A 20,275-nucleotide genomic window follows, 5' to 3' on the forward strand; every position below is an offset into this window, starting at 1 on the left:
TTCCAGCTAGAGTGAGATGAAGGGTTGATCATCTATGCAAGTCTTGCTTAATTTTTTCCATGCAGACGGCGAAATTTTGTTAATAAAGAGCTTTATGTTTACTTGTGATGTTTACCCCGAGGTATTTAAACTGTTCTGCAATGATAAAAGGTAGGGTATCTGATCTAATATTGTATGCTTGAGAATTCACTGGAAAGAGTATACTTTTATTCAGATTAATTCTGAGACCAGAGATCCTTTGAAATTCTGTGAGTGCTGTTAAGACTGCAGGCACAGAATTTTGTGGGTCTGATACATACAGTACCATATTATCTGCATATATTAAAATTTTCTGTTCCAGTCCTTCTCTGATAATCCCCTTTATCTGATCAGTATTTCAACAATGTATTGCCAGTGGTTCAATGGCGATTGCAAACACTACCAGTGACAAAGGGGCATCCTTGTCTAGTACCACGTTCTAGTTTAAAGTAGTCTGAACAAATGTTGTTGATACAAACTGAAGCTTCTGGATTGGTATACAGTAATTAGATCCATGCACAAATGTTCAGGCCAAATCCAAATTTCTCCAATGTAGTAAAAACGTATTTCCATTCAACCATGTCAAATGTTTTTTCTGCATCCAATGATAACAATATTTCTGGGGTGTTTGATTTAGTTGTTGAGTATATTACATTAAACAGGCGTTGAAGATTTGAAGATAAGTGTTGGCCCTTGATAAATCCAGTTTGATCTTGTGATATTATCGAGGGGAGCAATTTCTCCATCCTTCTAGGTATGATTTATGAGAGTATTTTAACGTCATTATTCAGAAGTGAAATTGGTCTGTATGATGCACATTGTAATAAGTCTTTATTTTGTTTTGGAAAAACGGTGATTAGTGCTTGGCAAAAAGTTTGAGGAACAGTTTGATTGTCTCTGGCTTCTGTAAATGTTACTAATAGGAGGGGAGCTAGCTGAGCGGAGAAATTCTTATAAAATTCTGCAGGGTAGCCGTCAGGGCCTGCTGCTTTCCCGCCTTGAACTGACTTTATAGCATCTAGTAATTCTGATAATACCAGAGGTTTATCGAGTTCCTCTGCACTAAAAGTGTCTATTTGTGGTATCTGTAATGTATCCAGAAATACATTAGATTGTATATTGTCTTCTTTAAACTCAGTAGTATATAAGGATTTATAGTAGTCTCTGAATGTGTGCATTATATTTTTGTGGTCGATGATTTTGTCTCCGTTCATGTTGGTGATTACTGGGATTGCGTTACGGACTTCTTGCTTGTGGATTTGTTGAGCTAATAGCTTATTAGTTTTCTCTCCATGTTCATAGTAATGATGTCTGGATTTAGAAATTAGTTGTTCAGTTTCTTTAGTTGTCAAGAGGTTTAGTTCTGAATGCAGAGCCTGCTTTTTCCTATGTAGAACCTTGCTTGGTAGTCTGGCATGTTCTTCATCTATTCTAGCAATTTCGTGTTTTATCTCTGCTACTTTCTTGGTTTCTAATTTATTTCTGTGGGAAAGATATGAGATAATCTGTCCTCTTAAGAAGCTTTAAGAGCTTTAGCTCCAAGATCAGAGGTGCATGATCAGAAGTAACAATAGCATCGTAGTTGCTAGATTTAAGGCAAGAAATTATTATCTATAAAGAAATAATCAATTCTTGAGTAGCAATGATGTACTGGTGAGTAGAAAGAATATGTTTTTAAGTTTGGGTTTAAAAACCTCCATGGGTCTGATAAGTTTTTGCAGCCGGAACTGATCCTTGCTTAGTAAGTGGGTCTCCTGTAAAAATGCTATTTTAGCGTTTAGACCTGTTAGGTGAGAGAGTACTTTCTTTCTCTTTAATTCGTGATTCAGGCCTTTAACATTCCAGCTCACGAAGTTAACTGTCCCATCATGGAGACATTGATTCTGAGTTTTTGATGTCATTTTATAGTCTTAACTGGAAGTGAGACAGCTTCAGCCTTAATTTCCTATTTCCCCAAGAGTTATTGCCATGCAGCCTATTATTACATTGGTAGTTATAATTATAAAGATTAAAAGAATAGATTAGGTATAGATAGAGCCTGCTCTCTTTCTCTCCTCCCTTTAACTCCCCCACCCTCCCATTTTGCCTCCCCACGTGAGGCTGGACCCCACTTCACACAGTCCCGGTCCTCTGACATACTCAGAGACAGAGCACGTCCAAAGCAACACAAGCCTCCACGCAGCGGCGTTTTAGGATTAAAAAATAGAGATATCTATTACCAATATAGTCTAAATACTATATGCATAGATTTCTGCACGAATATTTGGCCATGTGATCCCTTAACTTGGTTACAGTTTATGATTTTGTAGTCTGTGTATGTCCATTGCAGTGTCATACTTTCTTCCTGCACAGGTGGAAAATGTTGTAAGCATCCAAAAAGATCAATTTACTAAGGCAAATGTTTGGGTGATTCTATTATTCCTTCTCGTGCTTGGAATAATCTATCTCAATATTTCTTAAATTGCTAAATTTAAATTAACAACCTAAACCTGGCTTTAGTCAGGAATGTAAAAAGGGATGATTGTGATTTACTTCACATGATATGATGGACTATATATATTCATACAACACAAGAAAATTATTACATTTGTCTCTGTTTCTGATCAGTTTCATTAAGGTTCATGTATGGGCTTAACTCTTTCCTGCACGGTTTAATGACATCGGTGTTTTGCCATGGGAAGACTCCATAAGTGGGGTTTTAAGAAACCAGATTTCTGCCTTAACCAGATTACTTATAGTACAATTTTCCTGTGTTGGGCGTGTATGTAGATGCAGTCTTTGAGATGTAGGGGAAACCTGAAGTACGTATAGAAAGACAATTTACAAATATGGGAAGAATGTGAATTTTCACACAGACAGTGACCATATTTGAATTCGTAGATAAACAAAAAAAGACGCCCAGATAATTTATCATAATGCCAAACAACAAAAAAAGTTTTGGAGGCATTTCACTTTTTAAACAAGACCCTTAACTATGTCTCTCCTATATACACTTGAATATTTTCTATTTGTACATCCCTTCTGAGCTTATTAGGTGCGTATAACCATGTATTTTTTTAAGAAAGCCCTGTGCTTCGATGGTAATTGCACTTTTTAATGAAATCTTGACTACAATCTGCAAAAGCCAGTTAAGTTAATGAAATTTAGCTGGAAATAACAAATTAAGTCAATTAGTTTGCCTTATTCAAAGTTGCAGAGCCTAGAAGCTAAATAGGCCAGTAAGAGTGATTGTGTTTTCTGCAATGGCATGATGCCCTGTCCAGAGTTGATTTCTGCCTTATGCCTGATACTGCCAGGGTAGAAACCACAATTTACCTAGCATGTTGGATTTTCGGTCTAAAAAAAGAATTACAGTAGCTGTATCATCCTCAAATATATCATGAGCCTCATACTTCGTAGATATTTGTCATCAATAGGGGAGTCAGTGCCCTTAGTTATTTAGGGCATTCTGGAAGCCAAAACAAACAAGGTGATGTCTGTGTTTAGCTTGTCCAATAGTTGAGAGCAGTGAGACTTTATGTCTGATACATGGCTCCATGTTACTTATTACTAATTATTGACCTGGGGTAGATCTGGCCTGTTATACAGGTGCAGGGATTTGAGAGTTAAAATACATCTGAGTAAGTTAGAAAGATTCTAGGTAATTGTTCCCTGGAGTCCTGGGAACCAGTCTGAATCCTGGAAGTAATCAAAGGCTAGAAGAATATAGTCAGATTTTTGGACGTCTTGCCACAAATAATTTTTAGATATTTATTTTTGAAACAGTTTTGCACCAGGTGACTAACAGATACACTATAATACATCTTTCCATCCATTTGATTTTTTTTTGCCATTCTGCTCTGTATTACTTAAGCCTTTTATAAATTACATCACACAAAGCTTTTTTACATAAATGTCCCATGTCTTTAAATATACAGTACTACTCTAAGACAACCTTTTCAAAAGCATCTATACCTTAGCTCAGTAACAAATAAACCTACATTAAATTAGCAGGTCTGTGTAAAGTGATCTTTTTAAAAGATAGGTGGGGTGTTACAGTTAAAAACTGTGTTTTTTTTCAGTGGAATAAATTAAGGGGGAAAAATAAATTTGCAATATTTCTTAAAGCTGTATTTGTTGCTTTTATAGGAAATAATCATATGAAGGAAGAGAATTACACCTCTGCAGTTGAATGTTACACCAAAGCTATAGACCTAGACCTGAAGAATGCAGTTTATTACTGTAACAGGTAAAAAACATGTTCATTGTGGAATGCTGCTATCCTAATTAGAGTTGTAGTGGATATGAAACCAGATGACTGGGAACTGTTCTTTAAGGGATTCATAAAAATGCACTCAAATACAGCCAGATATGTAGTTTATTTAAAGTCACCATTTTTCTAGATGGACATTCTTTTGAGGAGTTGGAGTAAACCAAAGTCTGTGAAAAAGTCACCATAAAGAAGAGAAGAACATGCAGGGTCATATTGAAAAAAATTAAACAGGTTGGGTGATGGTATAAAAACAATCCATACATACATGCACACAGACACTTGTGCTGCTAAAAATTGAAGATATCTGTTTACAAAAGTAGAAAGATTACAAAATAATAATATAAACTTGTTTTCTCTATGAATATTAACAAAAACTCACATTTCCTTAACATACATATATTTAAAATATTTGACTGTATAACAGTGCCTCTAGAGTGTCATTTTTCTCATACCCCCTGCTTTAAACTCCTGAATCTTTGCCCAATTCACTAATTCAACAGTACCGATATAATAATGGTTTGAACTTTTATATTTATTATAGATTTTAAGCAGTATATTTTATTTACTGGACAGTAAATGTCAGAATAAATGTAGATATATGAACATGCTTAAGATAAATTAGGTAGTTCTTAATGATATCATTCTTTATAAACTTAACTGAAATCTCCCCCTATTTTTTGTTACACCTTCATCCCCTCTTCTGCCACACATTAAATTTCAAGCCTGGCATTGCATTTTCATATTTACTGTATGAATGCCAATACTTGTTTAATTAAACGATAGTTGGATAACTTCTTGATAGAAATACCAGTATTTTAAAGCTGTTGTTAATGTTGGTATTTGTATATTTTATATTGTATTACAGAATAGAACAGCTTTAATAAAATGCCATCAAATATAATTTCTGTTTTGCCATAATATTGAAAAGTATCAAGTATCATAAAATTTCACTGGTATTGGTACTGATTACAAAAGGTCCGGTATTGTATCATCACTAGTCCTCATACAAGATTTAAAATCTGGATGCTGAATCTGAGAGACAGCATCACTTTTTACTCATTGTGCTAACTATATTTTCTAAATGAAAACATTTGTTTTTATTCACTAGAAAAATTAAGGGAAGTAATTACATGAAAAAATTGTATTAAAAATTTGCTTGAGTAAGCACAAGCAATCATATAACTTCTCCATCACTAAGTTTAACACTAGAATTATCAGAGCCTACAAAAAAACTTGTAAATCTGGCCCACCTCAAATCCCTTCGCACCTCTCCGTCAACCTCTTTTGTCTTGTAAATGTGCCAATTAAGCAAGTAAACGAATGGCTATGGTGAACAACTGGAAACTGGTTAAGAGGTAATTTTGGGTAAATATTAAAAAAATACCATAGTGAAAGTTTAGATACTGCATTTAATATGTTACCTTGAATTATGGTTAGACATAGAAAAAACATTTCCACTTAGACATTGTTTTGAAAAAACAAGCCAGTACTGTAGAAAACATTAAGCTGTTTATCTTGGATTGCACTGCAGTATTCCTTGTCATTTTATTATTCCATGTGGAGATAGGGAAAACAGCAAGTAATGTTTTTGACACCTAGAGGCCAAAGTTCCAAAATATTTCAACACATAAATAATAAAAATCTTCAATATAATCTAGTATTAGATAATTGCATATTTGTGATAGCATTTTCTAAATATTTATATACTCTTGTTTGTAGAGCTGCAGCTCACAGCAAACTGGGAAACTACACTGAAGCAAGAAGTGACTGTGAGAGGGCAATTGAAATTGACCCAACCTACAGCAAAGCATATGGACGGATGGGGTGAGTTAAGAAATTACCTGTCAGTTTAGCTTCTTGTTTTGCGTTTTCATTCATTAGTAAATATTTTACATAGTGTTTTGATGAACACCATTTCTAAGCATTTTATATCTTCTTTCTCTTCATCTCTTCTCAATTAAATGTGGGGATGGATGTACCTGATCTACACTCTCCATACAGCTCAACCCTTCACCTCCTCTCCAGTCAGACCCCCTTTCCTTCAGATCTTCTTTTCTTTATTCATTGTTTCCCCTTGTCACATGTCCATTCAACTTTAACACCTACTTACCTGTACTCTGTCTCAATCTGTCCTCCTTTGTAATTCTGTACATCCATCAAAAGATTCTCATTGCTGCCACATCCAACTTCTCCTGTGCTTCTTTATTTGTCAGCTTCACACATCATTATTGGTCTTACAGGTATTGTAAGCACCTTAACTTTAACCTTTGCCTTAAATCTTCAGTCACACAACTCCTGATATCTTCTTAAAATTGTTACAGCCACACTGCACTCAGTATCGCTGCATCCAATTTTATATTTTACATTTTAGGCATTTTATTAATTTTACATTAATACTGATTCTAGGTATTTAAATCTCTTTTCAATAGCTCTTCTTGCAGACTAATGTTCTTTCTGCCATTTAAGAACATGTGCATCATGTCAGCATATACTGTATGTTGTCTTCATTAAACCTTAATAATTTCGTAGACATGTATCATATGTACTAAAATTCCTTGGTGAAGAGAAATGATCATGAATTTATATTAAATAAGTGACCCAACTTTTAGGGGATGCTTTTAATTTTATTTTTAGCATATTCATTTGTGTTTAATAATTGGGACTTGCCATAACAGCTTGTCTTGTGGTTTGTGGAAAGAAGGCTGTGACAGTGGATGGGTACATAGCTCATACACCTGTAACTGCAAAAGTAGGGTGAGAAAATAAATAAATAAATAAATAAATAAAATCTGTATTCCATACGTACGTGGGTTGTCCAAATTGGAATTTCTGTTGTGTCTTTATTACTGTCTTCATATTTGCTACATTAATTTCCTCGTGTTGTGCACTGCACCCACTTCTGAATGTTTGTGCAGCTTTATGTTATACATTGCTTAGAAATATATGCATGTAAGCAGCTGGCATAACACCATTGAACCTAGGTTGTTGATAGACATGTCTGAGAATGTTTTGGGCAATAAGGATGCATAACACACAGCATGGATAGGTTAAAGTGCTGTGTGCTTTTATTTTTACAAATTGCTCCAAATCCAAAACAAAATACAAAGCATCATAGGAAAAAAATGAATAAATAATCCAGTAAATAAGTTAAAATGCATATGGGAGAGGTAAACTCTTTGTCACGCCTTATTTTTCTTTTGACTCGTTCTCATCAGGACCTTGGGAAATCCCTCAGTTGTAGCACGTTGCATCCTCATGATCCATCACTTCTGGTACTCGTGGACCCAAACTTCTACCTTCACTGTTACCCACAGTTGCCATGGCGTCATGCATATCCTTGGGTGCTGCGACATCGGAACTTCTTCCTTCCATCAATTTCGGTAGTCTGTATCCCTTGATGACAAGAGCATTTTCACCTATCTTGGAGCTATCACTTAGCCCTCTGCCTTGCTCTCTACAGATAATCAGTAAGACAGGTGCCTCCCAGATTGTCCTCCTTCAATTTTACCTTTGACACCCAGCGACCTTTTTACTTTTTCCTTCCTGTTCTGTTCTAGTTGGGCTCTTTATACTCGTGTGGAGGTGCCACCTTCTAATTACTTTCCTTGAAGTGCTGATGTTGATCAAATGACCAATTAAACAATGCCTCCACACTGAACACTCCGTGCCACTCAAGCTCCTTAACTGTACCAGTCCCTTTAGAATCATACTGTTTTTAACTAATTAAAGCTAGCACACTGCCATGGAACCTTAACATGTCTCATCACGGGAAGGAATAAAATAATTGCTGTCCTGGCCAATGATAAATTCTGGACTTTTTGTCTAGCGCTTAAATCTAAGTATAGAATTGTCATCCATTTGAAATGAATTTGACAGAGTGTAAAGAACATTATCATCTGCAAAAAGGTGTGTTACAGATAAAACAGTATCTTCAATTTATATAGGACCAAAAGTGAAAATTTAGTAATTGGAAGATCAAGGTTTTAGCATAGGTAATTTCCCACGCTAATACAATTCTTTTACCTAACAACGAAAGGTTATACTATATAATGCACGGCTACATTAATGCACTTAAGAAATAAATACACAGCGGTAAATTCATTTTAGTTTATTTCATTAATTGCAGTTAATGGAGCAGTTTTCTTACCATGACTAAACTTGTATAGCGCCTATCACACAAGCTGCTGTTGTATTTTATCATGTGACACTTATTTAAAATAAAACAGAGGAACTTCATTACCAAAATCTCAAAGAACAAACTTCCACCAGTAGTTGCTCCTGTTTCTTAACAAACCTGAATGTTTGACTGAACAAGTACTTTTGAATGTTTGCTAGTCACCCACATAAATCAGTCTGCTCTGAAGTTCTGGGTATCCCGGGCATAGATAGCAAATCACCATGCGATATTTTCTCCATGTATTACCAGAACCAAGTTCTCCATAGGTCTTATAGAGCGAGAACCTGTCAGAAAGAAGAAAGCACTAGGTGCAAGGCAGGAACATTGTGCATTTATTTGTGTATTTTGTTCCACTAAATGTTTGCAGTTTCACAAGATTTGAGTTCTGAAATTGTACCTTTTTATTTTTATTGCTTTCAAAATGGCATTCCAACACAAAAAATATATTTCTATAAAACAAACATTTATAATTATAAGACAAAGTAAGTCAAACAAACACTGACATAGCCAAAAGGAAAACAAAACTTTCAATGTATTTAATCAGTTGAAGACATTAACAAATGTCTAAAACATTCAAAGGCATTTTTGAACTGGCCCTCATAGGTAAATTTAATATATACAAAAAAAAGATGAATGCTTCACAGAATTTATCAAAAATGTGCAATCAGATGGCTCATAATGTGTTATTTCCAAAAGCTGTAAAAATGTTTTGGAAAAGAGTTGTGAGATTGGGGCCCTAGAAGCTCTACAACCATCTAGAATTTCTTTTGGTTGTGGATCAAACAATACATTCACAGTTTAGCTAAACATGTTTAATGTTCTTGAACACCATCCTTAGGGCTTTAAATGCATGTATATGCAATTCATCTATCCATTTTCTAAATCTGCTTAACTCAAATTTAGTATCATTTGAAACTTGAGCATGTCCCAGCAGCATTAAGTACTTGGCAGGAACCAGCCCTGGATGCGTTACCAATCTGAACTGGTTCACCAAAGTGCATACCAGGAAAAATAAATAGCTACTGAAATAAGATAAAGAATCAGGGAAAAAGATAAAAATAAATTATTAGAACGAGTTACTAATTCATTCTAATGGATTTTTTTTGCCTTACACCTACAGGACTGCATAGATTTATAATTTCAATTTAAAAATCAAATTTGAGCATTGATTGAGTGTTTGTTTTGATAACTAAGATATAAAGTTTTTTTTCACACAGAAAATGTATTTGCCAGCTACTCCAAGTGTTTTGATATCTTAAACATTGTTAGGCTTATTTTAGTTTAATTTTGCATTCACTATAAATATGTTAATTATTAAGGTGATTTATTTTGTTATCTTAGGCTGGCACTGACTGCAATGAATAAATATACAGATGCTATCACTTATTTCAAAAAAGCACTTGTTCTGGATCCTGATAATGACACCTACAAATCAAATTTAAAAGTTGCTGAGCAGAAACAGAAGGAAGCCTCCAGCCCGGTGAGTTGTTAAGTTGTCCTTCAATGGAAATGGTTGAAAATTAGAGTGGTAATCAAAAGCACAGTACCAATATATGATTTTTTATATATAATTTTACTTTGTATTGAACTGCCAAATCAAAATAGAAAATTAATGACATTGTTTCAACAAATTGCTTGGACTAAGATGGGAATGTGGGCTTAACTTTTATATAGGAATACAGGAATACTGAATTAGTTTGACTTTCTGCAATTTGCTTTATAATCTGCTATGCAGTGTTTTTAAACTTTTAATTGCTCCTATATAATGCATTCAATACAAGAACTGTAGAAAAATGAATCTAATGGTATTTATTTTTTGTGGTATACGCATTACTTTGTGTCTGCTGTCGTTTTTTAGACCATATTTAAAATTATTATTGCCTTGTGTAGTCTGATGCCAGTATATTAATAAAGTAGTCAAAAAGAAATTTTCGATTCAATAGTATAATTTTATCAGTATTCCAATATTCTAGTATAATTATATTACATATTTTCATATCTATCTATCTATCTATCTATCTATCTATCTATCTATCTATCTATCTATCTTGACAGGTCATCATGGGCTAACACTAACATACAGTATTTGAAAATTAAACATAAAACCAAAAAGGTGCAAAAGGATGGGATGATAACTTTTAGTGGTTTCTTTAACTACTTTAATGTCTGGTCCTGGAGTGGACATCTATGGCAGAATAGTAGTTCTTTCTTTAATGTTTTTTTTCTTTCACATCTAGTTTATTGAAATGTCAATTGGCAGTTGTTGGAATCTTACAGTTTGAGTTATAAGTGTTTCTCTCTGTCGTACTGAAATAAAATCTTCATCATATGTCAATGCTAAAATGTATGCAATAGCTTGTCTTAAGATTAAGATGATCGTCATTAAGACATTTTCCTGAAAGTCAAAATATTGTTGCTACTGACCTGTGCAACAAAAAAACATGTTTTCACTTTAGATGATTTTTATTTTTTGTAAAAAGTAATTTTATCAGAAAAAAATAAATGGATGCCAGAAGTGAAGTGTCAGTAATTTACTTTACATTTACAGTACATAGTACTTTCATTATGATCATTGTCAAAGATAACATTACAACACAAGATCACTAAAACACTAATCGTACATAACAGAATGTTAAAACAAACTCTGTAATAAACTTATTAGAACATTTTTGATAAAGGGAAGAAAAATGAATCTGTCTAGTTTAATTGACTCAAGTATCCCATGTAGTCTTTTTTTTTTTAAAAGGCACAGTATCCACTTAAGTGTAGTCCATTCAAGACAAACTCTACTCTGTACATTTTCTTTTCTTTTAACTACATTAAAAGTGATAAAGGTTTATAGGGTCATTACTGTACTGTCATTTGTACCGGGTACAGTGAAATTCCAACTTGCATGTGCTTATCAGCATACAACACTTCGCTAATCTCCAGTATCATGATTTATTGAATATACCTTCCTTACCTTTCAAAATGTTTGTCTTCCTTAGAATTGTCTAATAACCAAACACACAGATGTGGTGTCACGTTTGGGAAATGTAGTGATTAGGTCTTCAATGAAGAAGTACCAATGAACTTTCCCTGGAAGTTACAAATTTCTGTTAGCATTGTTTGTTTGTAATTCACTAGTTATACATTGTCAGCTAATCAGGTGAATGCTGATGGCAAACTTAGCTATATATAGGCTACTGTAAAAACGTATACAGTGAAATATCACAACATTCTGGACTGTGTTAAACTGCACTGGTACAGTGAGTCCCACCGAATGGTGTTTTTGTGCAGCCTCATGTAAAGTTATTGAAGCAGCCTCAAACCTTGTGTGAATGCATGAAATCACATTGTGAATAGTGAATTCCTTCCTGTTATCTTCTGTTAGTGCAAAAAAGTTGTTAAGTGTTACTGTGTACCTGAGCTCGTAACACCCACCTTTACCAGTAATAGTGTGGGAAATATAAGGTAATACAATTCCAAGCTCTTAAAGATTCAGTTAATTTCAAACTTAAGCCTGTGTCGGTATTGCTGCTTTACAGATATGCCACTCTGGGTTTGAATGTTATGCCTGGTTACTCTGTGTGTGGAGTCTGTATGTTCTTCCTTGTATGACAGTTCTAAATTGTTACTATGTCACTTTGTGTGTAACCATACAGCATCCTGTACTACACACTGTTGTGTTGCAGTCGGGTTGTTGTTGTTCATGTTGTTTAGGTGTAGTTTCACCTTATTAATCCCAAAACAATTCAGGGTTGTTGGTTGGGTTGGAGCCTTTCCTTGCAACTCTGGGTTCAAGGCAGAAAACATCCCTGAACAGGGCACCAGTCCATCACAGGGTTCACCCAGGTACACACTCATACAGAGCTAATTTACAGTTGTCAATTAAAATTTGAACTGCACACATGCAACAACTGAGTATGGGATTTAAGCTGATGATTTTGAATCAATGAGGTACCAGCATACCCCTCTGTACCGTATTAACATTTCAACACTCATGATTAATTTAGGTTAGATTAGATTACATATACTTCATTTGTCTCTAAGGGGAAATAAAAAGCTCAAGAGAACTAAAATAATAATAATAATAATAATAATAATAATAATAATAGTAATAATAATAAAAACAAGCAACAATCCCCCAAACACACATAAGAACTTCTGGCTTCAATAATGAAGAGATGCTGCTGTCGATAGCAGGTGGCATTAAGATTATAAGATCTGTCCAAATATAGCGGCAGGTCCAGCTTACGGTGTCCATGTAAGGTACATGCCATTAGATCCAAGGCTTCCTGGATGAAGACACCAGCGTTCAAAATGACTCATCTTACGGGAAGTGATAATGATAAACCCTTACTTATTAAAATGTTCAGTCTATGACATGCTTTATAATAGAGTGTACTAGTTTCAGAGGAATAGACATAGATTGAATTGGTTATGGTCCTTGTGCTCCTTGTTATATAATGTGTCTGCATTTTAATTAACAATAATACCAGATCTTTGTGTGCCATGTGAATAAAACTGAAGAACTGAAATCGTATTAGAAACAAATTCAAATAAACATTGCATATCTGTCTGTATTCCATAAAATGCTAAAAAGAATTTTCTTTGAATAGTCTAAATGAACAGTACACAGAAACACAGTGATTGATGGTGCTGCTTCAAAGTTTGCTGTCCTGGGTTTGAATCTGGTTCTCACAGTGCTCTGGTTTTACTCTCTCCTGTAAAAGACGTACATGATGGTGATTATAAGTGCTATGCATGGATGTGTGCATAAATGGGCCCTGTGACAGACTGCTGTTCCATCCAAGGTTCATTGCTGCCTTACACTCGGTACTGGCAAGACAGCCTGTAGTCCCTGTTAATCCTGAATTGGATTAGGTGGGTTGGAGATTGTATACAGCATATGTAATGGCCATGGCATAGAAGGGATGTTAATTACATTTATGAATCTGGTGACTCAGTGGTAACACTATTTCTTTCTTCCTGTTACTAGTTTTTAGATTTATGTTTTGTTTTTCTCTACAGACAGGGACTGGTCTGGGTTTTGATATGGCAAGTTTAATAAACAACCCTGCCTTCATAAGTATGGTAAGTATCTGTTTCATAAACAGAAAAATTACATAAGTAAGATAAAGGGCTCACAAATTATCACTGAGTACTGCCCTCCCAGAAAGAAAAACACCTGTATTATTTCACATATGTCATTTATATTTTGTATCTAAAATTATCAATCACTTAATATAAAACAATTTGTAAATGTATGTCATTTTGTACTATATGAATTAATTAAAAAAGGTTTTCCATGCTAAATGAGAAATTCAGATATTTTTAAAGGTAAACATGTGGTATAGTTTATTACCATATAGTATTATTTTCAGTAGAGAGCAAAGGCAGTGCAGATATTCTTAACTGTGATACAGATTATCCTGTTTTTTGATTACCACTGAAATTGTAAAAAAAAAAATCTGTATTTCAGTTACTGCATTTGGAATAGCATGTTTCATATACTTCTTAAAAAAATACTTTTGTATTTTAGAAGTATTGTTCAACTCAAATGGCATTAGATGAAAAATAAATTATATTTATGTTAAGAATTTGCAAAGCTTGTATAAAGTTGTCTGTAGTTGTTTTGTTTATTAAACAAAATCTCAGATAAAATTTATTTATGAAGTGAAGGAGAGAAAAATGCTCTTTGATCCCTATATCAATGGTATCAAACAAGCAACTGAAGAAGTTCACTTAAGCATTTCCTTTCTGCTCAGAGGCGTCTGCATTGTAGTCTCACCTCCAGTTTTTTTCTGTGTCATATGCGTTGATCTTGGAATTTGTCCAAAGTGTTCCCTTTTGAGGACCCTTTTCTGTTGTAACCTCTTAGACTCTCTGCCTATATTTTTGGGTCAAGCTTGGTTTAAATGATTGCAGATATTATTTGGCAGTACAAAACTCACATTCTGGTATCTCCTCAGCAAAATTAGAGGAAGTAGCTAGTTAATTTAACACTTGTAATAGAAAATACAACATAGTAATAAAATTAAAACACACATTAAAGCGCTCTCAATTGTGAAAAATTGATCCTTTTCTGTAATATATGCTAGTTTCATTTTTTATTTTTATTAATTTTAATTAAAAGCCAGTAAAAATCCATACAATCAAATAAAACATAACAAAACCAAAATTCAACCCCCACCCAAAAGAAGGAAAGAGAATTGAGCCAGCCAACAATGCAAATCCTTGAATCAGCAAGGAAGGAAAAATATCCTTTTCCCCAATACAGAAGATTATTCTAAAATATTATTGATTAAATCCTGCCATATTTAAAAAAAATAATGTGTAGATCCTCTAAGTGAGAATTAGATTTTTTCCAATTTGAGATAGTATAGGACACCAGTTACCCACTGACTTAAAGCTGGTATGTTGGGGTTCTTCCAGTTGAGCAAGGTAAGCCTACCTGCTAGTAATGAGGTTAGGCAAGTATGATTTGTTTTTTCTTCTCCACTTTAAGCCCATTTGGGAGTACATCAAACACAACTGTTAATGGGTGAGGAGTGATTGAGACACTAAGGCTATCTGGTAGGTATTCAAAGATTTTTGTCCAAAACGATGTTAATATGATGCACACCCAAAACGTGGCCCAGTGAGGCTGGAGCTAGATTGCACACAATTGGAATCTTGCTCTGGAAACATTTTGGATAGTTTTAATCAAGATAAATGCACTCGATAGATAATTTTAAGTTGAATAATTCAGCACTTTGTGCATATGGACCCAGAACATATTCTGTGCTTGGCTGCCTTCCACTCTGTGTTATTGTGATATTTCCCTCTACTTACCCTTTACCAATTTTCTTCATGGATAAGTGAACTTATCAGATTTTTACCTGGTTGGTCTAATGTCGCACCTTAAGATTAACACAGAGGTCAGATCAGGTCAGGGAGCATGTACTGGTACAGTGTGTTGCCGCACCCAACACACGATGAACCAGCTTGGGATCCTGGTTGGCAACCCCCCAGGCAGACATGCAGTCCAGTGCCACCCTCCGGAAATGACCCTCTAACTGCCACAACCAATGAGGATCCTGCGAGCTAGATCACCCTTGCCACACATACACATACACACATACATAGTTATACTCGTACTCACAGACCCTAACCATAGAAGTACCATATGAAAGATGTATACACATGCACGTTACTCCCTAGCACTTTACCCAACACAAGTACCGAATGAATAACACATGTATAGTCCGCTTTTCCTAGTACTCCAAGAGACTTACTTATCATAGGAACGAACAACATGCTATGTCTTAGATGTATCTCAGACCTAAATATTACCTTTGGTCTCCAAGAATATATTCAGACATACAAAGGTTCAACATCCCTGGATCTAGGCCATTTATCAACTAGTGAATGTTTTACTTTAACGCATTGTTCATTATTGGATAGAGATGTACATCTTCAGCTTGATAACTGACGCAGATCAGATCATATGGCACTTCCTACTGCTCCAGGTGCTCTAAAAAATGACCTTATTACCTCAGTCACTCTAGATATGAAGACAAAATATAGAAAAGTAAAAACAATGTAGTGTTTATTAAAGAGCAATAACACCAGTAGTGAAAAATAATAAAAGAAAACGTGGATAGCAAAGTCTGGATATACTGTATATATATATATATATATATATATATATATTGTAAAGGACCGAGAGAGACAGTAGCAAGGGTTGGGGTTTTCCGCCCCGTATATTGTACAGAAAACAAAAACAGGTCAAAATCATAAACTAAACAGTTCATATATGCGCGACTCCTGGCGCCGCGCCATTTTATTGGGGAGGAGCCGAAGTGGAGGAATGTCGGGAAGGACCGCAAGGGAGGATGGGAAGGATGACGCCAGGGCAAGATGGCGGAGGAAGGGCGGAAGTATCGCACTGCGGTCATCCATGCCTATGGTGCAGGACGGTCTTTTTTCCTATGAGGAAGCAGAGGGAGAAAGTTAATACCCCACCATTCCCTGGCGGCAGTGGTTTCCCAGGTGCTGTCGAATCAATCCGCTGCCTCCTACTCAGCGTGCGTGACACGATCCCCCTTAGCCCAGGACCGCCAGGTCGGGCGGACCTAACCGAGAGGTCGTGAATACGAGAGAGGGCATCGGCATTGGCCTGAAGGGTGCCCGCCGATAAGTGACAGTGAACTTATACGGCTGTAAGTCCAGGAACCACCTGGTGACCCGCGGATTCACTCTTTGTGCAGGGACATCCACTGAAGTGCAGCGTGATCAGTCACCAGAGCGAACTCGCACCCAGCAGGTAGTACGGAGGTGGGTCACTGCCCACTTAATGGCCAAGGCCTCCCTCTCCACTGCCGCGTGCGGGTCTCCCGGTCCATCAGTTTCCGCTAAGGTACATCACAGGGTGCTCGACACCATCGACGCTTTGGCTCAGCACGGCACCCAGGCCTGTGTCCGCGCCGGTCTGGAGAATAAACGGGAGCCCAAAATCGGGCGTCCGTAACACAGGTGCCGACGTTAGGGCCTTCTTTAGGTCACTGAACGCTGTTCTGCTTTGTCGGTCCACACCACGATAGGGGCGCCCTTTTGTCAGGTCAGTCAAGGGTGCTGCTCTTCGAGAAACGGGAACAAACCGGCGGTAGTAACCCGCAAGCCCCAAGAAAGCCTGCACCTGTTTCTTGGTACTGGACGGGCCATTCTAAGATGTCTTTCACTTTGGAGCTCTGTGGCCGCACCTGTCCTTGTCCCACGAGGTAGCCTAAATATTTGGCCTCCTTTAATCCAAAAACACTTCCGGGGTTTATGCGGAGGCCGGCTTTAGCCAGTGTTCGGAGGACAGCTGCGACCTGCAGTAGATGCTCCTCCCAGGTGCCGGAATAGATGACAACGCCATCCAGGTAGGCGGCACTATAGGACTGGTGAGGCGCCAGCACTCTATCTACCAGACGCTGGAAGGTCGCCGGGCCCGTGCAGCCCAAATGGGAGGACCTTGTACTGCCAGTGCCCGCTAGGGGTGCTAAAGGCCGTTTTCTCCTTTGCGGATGCCGTTAAAGGAATTTGCCAATACCCTTTGTCATGTCAAGGGTAGTCAGATATCGAGCCGCACTCCAGCCGCCAAGGAGGTCGCCAATGCGGGCATGGGGTAGGCATCGAACTTGGAGATCTGATTCAGACGCCTAAAGTCATTACAGAACCTCCAGGAGCCGCCTGGCTTGGAGACGAGGACAATAGGGCTGGACCAGGGACTATGGCTCTCTTCAATTATGTCCATGTCCAACATACGCTTCACCTCCAGTTCGACCTCTGCGCGCTTTGCCTCCGGAGTCGGTAGGGCCTCCCGGACGATTACCCGGGCTCCGTGACTATATCGCGGCTCAATCAGCGCGTCCGCCGGGTGACTCGCCACTACCTCGGGATGGCTCGGAGTGTTTGGGCTAACTCCTGCCGCTGCTTGGGGTCAGCTCTTCACCGAGGTTAAGGGCAGTTGTGCTTGCGAAAGGGAGAGTGACCTACGGGGCTGGGAGCTCCTCTCTATCTCCAGGGCTTTAACAGGTTGACATGATAGATCCTCTCACTCGGTCGACGTTGGGCTGTTTTACCAAATAGTCGACGCAGTCCTTTCTCTCCTTAACCTCGTAAGGCCCTTGCCAGTGAGCGAGCAGCTTCGAAAGTGGGAGGTCGGACGAGCACCATAACTCGGTCCCGGGCGGAACTCCCTGAGGACGGAGTTGCGGTTGTAACACCGGCCTGCGCTGCTTGCGCACGAGTCACGTGCTCTTTTAGGAGGGGCCTGATCTTTGTGAGTCGGTCGCGCAGTTGCGCACGCTCAAAATATTAGAGGAGGGAAGAGCCTCGCCTCCCAGCCTTCTTTAGGATGTCGAGGATTCCCCGGGTTGTCGCCCGTATAGTAATTCAAAGGGGAGAAGCCCGTAGAGGCCTGGGGTACCTCCCGGTAGGCAAAAGCACGGCGGGAGGAGCTGGTCCCAGTTCCTGCCGTCCGCTGACTACCTTGCGGAGCATCTGCTTAAGCGCCTGATTAAATCGCTCGACCAACCCGTCCAGTTTGCGGGTGATAGACTGACGCTTTCAGGTGCTTTATCTGCAGTAATTTGGCCACCTCCTTGAACGTATCCGAAGTGAAGGGCGCACCCTGGTCCGTGAGGACCTCCTTGGGTATGCCCACGCGAAAACAAGTTAACCAGTTCCCGTGCGATGCTTTTAGTATTAGCGGGCGCAGGGGAACCGCCTCTGGGTACCGGGTGGCATAGTCCACCATGACTAGGATATACTTGTGGCCACGGGTTGAGGGCTCCAGGGTCCCACCAAATCGACCCCTATCCTTTCAAAGGGGATGTCCACGAGGGGAATAGGGACTAGAGGAGCACGGTCCCTCCTAGGAATCTGGCGGGTCTGGCACTCGGACAGGATTGACAGAACCGCCGGACCTCCTCATTGATCCCAGGCCAGTAAAAGCGGGCTTAATCCTCTCCAGTGTTTTTCGCCCCGAGGTGGGCCTAGGAGGTGAGCATGTGCCAACTCGCATATCTCCCGCCGGAAGGTACGCTGAATTAGCAACAACTTCCGCACCTCGCCCTCATGGGTAGCCACTTTCGGTACAACAGATCATTTTCAAGGACAAAGAAGGGTTCCCGGTGTGGATCCGTCCGCTGTCGAGCTGTTAGGCAGAACAATCGTTCCGGCAAAGCGCAGGGAGTCATCATTCCACTGCTCCCTCTTAAAGGAGGCGGCGTGGACCGAAATTGATGGTCCAGGCGCCGAGGGTCTTGGGGCCTGGGCCGGGGAGAGTTCCTGGCTAGTCCCTTCTCCGCGGAATCTTCGGGTCAAGGTCCGTAGCCACGAAAGGTCCCCGAGACACCAGCGCCCATAGGGCCTGCCCTTGTGCACGGCGTGGAGGCCGCGGGAGGGTGCCTTTTCCCCTCATGACAAGATCCAACGAGGCCCCGGAGCGCGGCGATGGCTTACCGCTGATTCTTTTAGACCAGTCTTGTCCCAGGATCACTGGGAAGGGGGTCAGGTAACACAGCGACCGTCATTTGGATTGGTTCCCCCTTCCAGGTAAGATAGCAGTGAGCGGAACGATATGACCTAGTCCCCCCATGTACACAGGTAACCAACAAATGTTGCTTTAACCACTGTTGCGGTAAGACAAACGGCGAGCAACAATGGTAATGTTGCTGCCGGAATCAAACAAAGCCACCACGGCGTGCCCATTTAGCAACACCACTCCCGTGATTCGACTCGCCAAGGGATGCGGCGGGTACAATACCTCTCCGCTGATGTCCAGCTGCAGTCCATAGGCTCCGGGCGATGTGATGGGGCAGTTTGGCAGCAGGTGGCGGTCTCGCCACACTTGAAACAGCGGCGGACCCGGCCTCTCTTTGGCTCTGGCTGGCGCTTCTGCAGCGCCGAGGGGCTCGGGTGGCCGCCCGTCCCTGCCGGTTCCCGCGAGCAGGCTTTTCTGACCCCCCAAGTCGGAGGACCGCCAACTGACGCTCCAGGACGCCGAGGAGGCCCGACATGTTTGATAGGCGTGCCTCCGGACCTGCTGGGCGAGGGAACTGGGCATTGCATTGACCAGGCCTTCACAGGCCACCCGCTCGACGACTTTCCGCCCGTCGGGCTCTCTGGCCGTAGCCAGCGCCCATCTTGCCCCAGAACTCGAACGCCTGGGCGCGAAGGGCTTTTCGGGTCAAAGACCCAGTTCCGCCATTCGCCGCCTGCTGGCCCGGCTAATGCCGTAGCGGGCCAATATTTCGGGCTTGAGGAGGTCGTAATTAGCGCCTCCTCCTCAGGGAGGTCATAATAGGCCGCAGCGC

General features: G+C 39.4%; 1 protein-coding gene across 3 annotated transcripts in view; it reads left to right on the forward strand.

Annotated features, from left to right (window-relative positions):
• The window catches only part of sgtb (small glutamine-rich tetratricopeptide repeat (TPR)-containing, beta), a 57,281-nt gene that overhangs the window by 21,928 nt on the left and 15,078 nt on the right, over positions 1-20,275 (forward strand). For all 3 annotated transcript variants that reach the window (XM_039758668.1, XM_039758669.1, XM_039758670.1), the window contains 4 exons: positions 4,147-4,246; positions 5,990-6,094; positions 9,789-9,927; positions 13,461-13,523. In XM_039758668.1, coding sequence (XP_039614602.1) covers positions 4,147-4,246; positions 5,990-6,094; positions 9,789-9,927; positions 13,461-13,523 — 407 coding nt within the window. The remainder of the gene's footprint in view (positions 1-4,146; positions 4,247-5,989; positions 6,095-9,788; positions 9,928-13,460; positions 13,524-20,275) is intronic.

Source organism: Polypterus senegalus, chromosome 7 (assembly GCF_016835505.1).
Source record: "Polypterus senegalus isolate Bchr_013 chromosome 7, ASM1683550v1, whole genome shotgun sequence".
NCBI classification, from domain to species: Eukaryota; Metazoa; Chordata; class Cladistia; order Polypteriformes; family Polypteridae; genus Polypterus; species Polypterus senegalus.